The following is a 4,768-nucleotide window of genomic DNA, read 5'->3' on the forward strand; positions in this document are numbered from 1 at the left end:
CACTGGCACCATTTCCATCTCTTTATCAGAACTTTGGGCCTAGAGCTGGTGACCAGACGTAGACTTTCATGGCACAAACCCATGTGGATTTTGAAATATACGCATTTCTTCAGGTTTTAACAGATTTTCTAACATCTTACTTTGCGGAAAGTTTCCCAGGCTGATTTCAGCTCCGTCCCCTGCCCCCGGAGCGCAGCAGGGGAGCACCTGCCTTGTGTCCAGAGAGAAAAAACCCACAAGTAGAGCGAAGGGAGCAGGGTGACCGAGGCGAAGGGTCCTGCTGCAAAACGGAAAGGGGAGCTGATAGGGGGAGATTAGACCAGGCTAAAAACGTCAGTCAGTTTTCTTGGAGGAATTTTAATTGCCCCCTGGGGGGGGGCTGCCTATCGGCCCAGGGCAGTTATTAATACAACAGCCAAGATAAGGAGGACGGAGGGACAGGGAGCGCAGCGGGCTGCTGCAGGACAACACAGGAACACAGGATAAGTCAGAGCTGTTTAGAGATTTCATGTAATTTATAGGTGTCGGGGAGTAAAAAGTACACAACAGAAAACTGAAATAAATATTAATAAACCTGCCTTTTAATCTTTTTTTTTTTACCGGCGCTTCATTTTTAGTTTAGAGTATCATACGCATTGAAATATGAGATTCTATTTGTGCTGTGGGCCAGTTTCAATTAAACCTTCAACCACTAAAACTTTCAACAATCTTGTCAGTACCTTTAGAAAACATGTGGACCTGATGGATCATGATGTTTTCCGGGCACTGGTAACAGAATTTGGGCCATTTTAAGACTAAACGTTCCTTAAAGCTCTGGGTTAGAAGCCAGTGCTGGGTGACAAAGGTTTCATTGTTGGTTTACGTGGCAAAATCTTCACCCAAGCCAATAGAAACCCGCAATTATGAACTAGGTGCAACTAATTTATAAGCCACTGACTCTATTCTCCCTTCGCGTGACCGTTGACCTTGATGAACGCGCAGTGGCCTCCTCTGGCACAGATTTACGCACGAACAACCACCACAACATGTGGAATGTTAAAAACTGCAAACAACACGTTTAAGCACATAACTACAAAAGTAAAAAAGTAATATAGCAGGTCTGAAATCACAGAGCAGAGCCGTGAACCTGCTTCCAGTAATAAACTGTGCGTAAAAGGCTGTTGTAGCGCGCTGAGCGAGCACATAGGGATCAGTACAGTTCTCTGTCCACCATATTCCTACACGTCCCAAACAAAACCAGTAGGTGAATACACGTCACGCATGCCCCGCCTTCCCCCACCGACTCTCTCTCTCTCTCTCTCTCTTCCCTGTTTCAAACGCTTCCCGTCCAGTCCGCACGGACTTTGCATTTCACACACACCCCTCCCCCTGACATCACAAGAGGCTGAGGCGCCCCTTCGCCCCGTTTTCGAACTCCACTTTCAAAGCCCGACATTACATCTGTCAGACTGGAGCCCTGCATCGACAAACCCGGGACCAATACCCATGTTTTCGTGCGATGAGGGATTCCACAGGCTTAACGCACCTCCAGTTACCAAAGAAGGGGCTATTGGGCTCGATTGTTTGTTAAAAAAACAGGGGAAGGGGAGAAGGGGTGTGCATGTTACTCGGTGGGCTTCATTTCCTCGATGCTGCAGAGCAGGAGCTGGATGACATGATGCTGCAGAGCCCGCTCACCTCCACGCCGTTTTCTGTCAAGGATATCCTCAAGCTGGAGCAGCAGCAACAGCAGTCCGGGTCTCTGGAACTCCAACACCGTGCCCACACCCAACAGCACTTGGCGGGGTCTCCTCCGCAGCAGCAGCAGCAGCGGCAGCAGCATCAGCATTTCCAAACCCCGGCGTCCTGCATGCTTGCCGGGAACCGGGACAGCCCTTCCTTCTCGGACGGAGAGGACAACCTGGCCTACCTCAGCGCGCTAGCTGTGCGGGAGGAGGACCGAGGAGAAACCAGCCTGTCCCCTGACATGTACGTCCACCCCGGCCTGCAGGGAGCCAAGCTGGAGGCCGCCGAGCTGGAGGAGCAGGAAAGCAGTGAGTTGAAGCACAAGGTGCTACAGTAAAGGCTAGACAAAAGGGCAACAAAGGAACAGTGCAACGCCAATTAAAACTGTACAAATCACAAAGCATTTTACGGAGAAAAGAGCAAATATACATGTTAATAAAGCAAGAAGCTGTCTGAATCTGAATGGCCCGTTTCCAAATAATTTGCATGCCACAAAAACACATAACTTGCAACCTTCATCTAATTGGTGTCGCTGCAAAAGTGTTACGCACAATGTAGTTTATTTTTAAATTGTGCATAAAAATTCTGTTTGTGTCCAAATAGTCTAAATAAACGTTCAATGCGAGATTTCAAACCTCGTTAACGCACATAATGCGTGAGTCAACTAGAAAAAGTAAATTTGCTTATTAATATTATCTGAATGAGAAAACAGCTCCTTTGCGAATAATTCTCAGCGTTTTCTTTTTGATTTATCCGATTATTTAATAATGAAGATGAAAACCCACTACAGCTTAAAATACACTATGTGTATATGCGCAGAATAAAAGTGAAGAACATATTGCTACTCCGCCTGTCCTCAGAGACCTGTCCTCAGAGACCTGTCCTCGAGCTCTTCCACCTCCTAACACTAGACATTATTCCAATAAAGAGCTTTCAAATGGTGGAAGTCAGTATCACCGCGGCCAGAGGCCTGAGACCAATCCAGCAAAGTCTGGAAATGTCAAACACTTTGTAGTGTTTGAGCTGTGCGCCTGTTACGCGGAGTCTGTTATGATGTGTGGACTATAAACCGACAATTAGTTTAAAGAGGCTTGTAAAAGAAATGACACAGCGAAGTAGCGCTAATAAACACATTGAGACAGCAGCCTCGACCAGACACACAGGCTGAGATTGTTCACATGGAATTAATCAGTTCCGTGAATTGTGTTTTCATTTGCGCCCATGTTCGGGACGTTACTAATTATACGCCACAATCCAAACTATAAGTTGCCAAATCACCGATAAATATGTTTTTTCTATTTATTAGCACGTTTTACTCTCCGGGCATCAGCCTGTCCTAAATTATATCAGTTTACTTTCTAACTAACTTACGCACTTATTTCTAGTTTTGGCTAAATCTGCACAAACAACGCGGATGTCCCGTCTTTGATTGTTGTCTCAGCTGTGATTTGCTTTGGGTTTGTCAGGTACAAGTTTCCGTGCTCCTGTTTGAAATATTAATATTCTCTTTTGAGGCACAGGGAGAAACGGTTCATGGTTTGAGTCCACGAGTGTTAACACTTGTTCTGTGATTTTCCCCAACCTGCTCAGAGAGCTGCGGGCTGGTGTCCCGGGAGGAGGCAGCGGAGGGCGGGCAGGGAGACTCCGAGAGGCCGGCGCAGAAGCCGAGGAGCCGGCGGAGACCCAGGGTGCTCTTCTCTCAGGCGCAGGTCTTCGAGCTGGAGCGGCGCTTCAAGCAGCAGCGCTACCTGTCCGCCCCGGAGCGCGAGCACCTGGCGACCACCCTCAAACTCACTTCGAACCAGGTGAAGATCTGGTTCCAGAACCGTCGCTACAAATGCAAACGGCAGCGACAGGACAAGTCTTTGGAGGTGGCGGGGCAGCACCACCCTCCGCCTCCGCGGCGCGTCGCAGTGCCGGTGCTGGTCCGGGATGGGAAACCGTGTCTGGGCGGCGCGCAGAGCTACGCCGCCTCCGCTCCGTACGGATCCAACCCGTACAGTTATAACGGATATCCGTCATACACATACAACAGCCCCGCGTACAATTCCAACTACAGCTGCACTTACACCAGCATCCCCGCCCTTCCTCCGTCGAACACCCCCAACGCCTTCATGAACATGAACTTGGGAAACGTGAGCGGCCTCGGCAGCTCTCCACAGGGCCAAACACATCAAGGGACAGCGGTCACATCCTGTCAGGGCTCGCTGCAGGGGATCCGAGCCTGGTAGTCTCACCAGAACAGAACTAGTGTTCTTTTTTTATGGAGCTCTTTCACTCTTGGTCAACCCACAACCTTTTTAGAAGTGTGTGTTAATTTGGTCAGAGCGCATCAGAAAACAGTATTGCATATATAGCTAATGGCTGCGAGATTCACATGACAGTAAAGATGAAAATTTCACTAATATTTCCGGCTACTTTAACTGTATTTCAGCTGACATAGTGTGCGTAAAGGCTGGACGTCACACTGCTGCATCTGAATCGCCTCAGCTTGGGTTTTCTTATTTTTTGTCCAATTATTGTTGGTGCTCTAGTTTGGCACTGGTAGGCCCGAATCACAGGAGGGATTACGCACAAGTTTGCGCATTTGTCCTTATTTGAACTCTAAATGATGAATCGATGTTTGTTTTTAACATGGTATATTTTTGGGGCTACGGAGAGATTGAAATGCTTTAAAGTGTATTTGGTTCAACAGAGAATTGTTTTAGTATATTTCATCTATTCAAATAAATCAAAGAAATTTGAGAAGGTGCGTTTTGATTCTGTATTGAAAACTATTTTTTATTTATTTATTTATTTATTTATTTTTGGGCTGGTAAACTTTGAGAGCAAGAAATTGAAATATAAGTATTTGGGGGGTTGTATACATCACCGTTACAGAAGTGAAACTGTATTTTCCCCGAAATAATGAGCTGTGGGAATAATAGTAATAATAGCCCATATTAATGCTTCCTTGCGGGGGTCACTGTACCATAAGTGAATCAGATGCACGATGGCAATTTTTGCTCATAAACATATTAAGAGGAGAGCTGCTGGAGAAGGC

At 46.9% G+C, this 4,768-nt stretch overlaps 1 protein-coding gene across 1 annotated transcript; it reads left to right on the top strand.

Annotated features, from left to right (window-relative positions):
- Positions 1-1,335: 1,335 nt before the first annotated feature.
- On the top strand, positions 1,336-4,445 carry LOC137123518 (homeobox protein Nkx-2.5-like). The gene is made up of 2 exons (XM_067497340.1): positions 1,336-2,033; positions 3,316-4,445. Exons 1-2 carry the CDS (start codon positions 1,601-1,603, stop codon positions 3,954-3,956), a joined length of 1,074 nt encoding a protein of 357 aa, XP_067353441.1. The 5' UTR covers positions 1,336-1,600; the 3' UTR covers positions 3,957-4,445.
- The last annotated feature ends 323 nt before the right edge of the window (positions 4,446-4,768 follow it).

This window comes from Channa argus, chromosome 3 (assembly GCF_033026475.1).
Source record: "Channa argus isolate prfri chromosome 3, Channa argus male v1.0, whole genome shotgun sequence".
Classification (NCBI taxonomy): domain Eukaryota; kingdom Metazoa; phylum Chordata; class Actinopteri; order Anabantiformes; family Channidae; genus Channa; species Channa argus.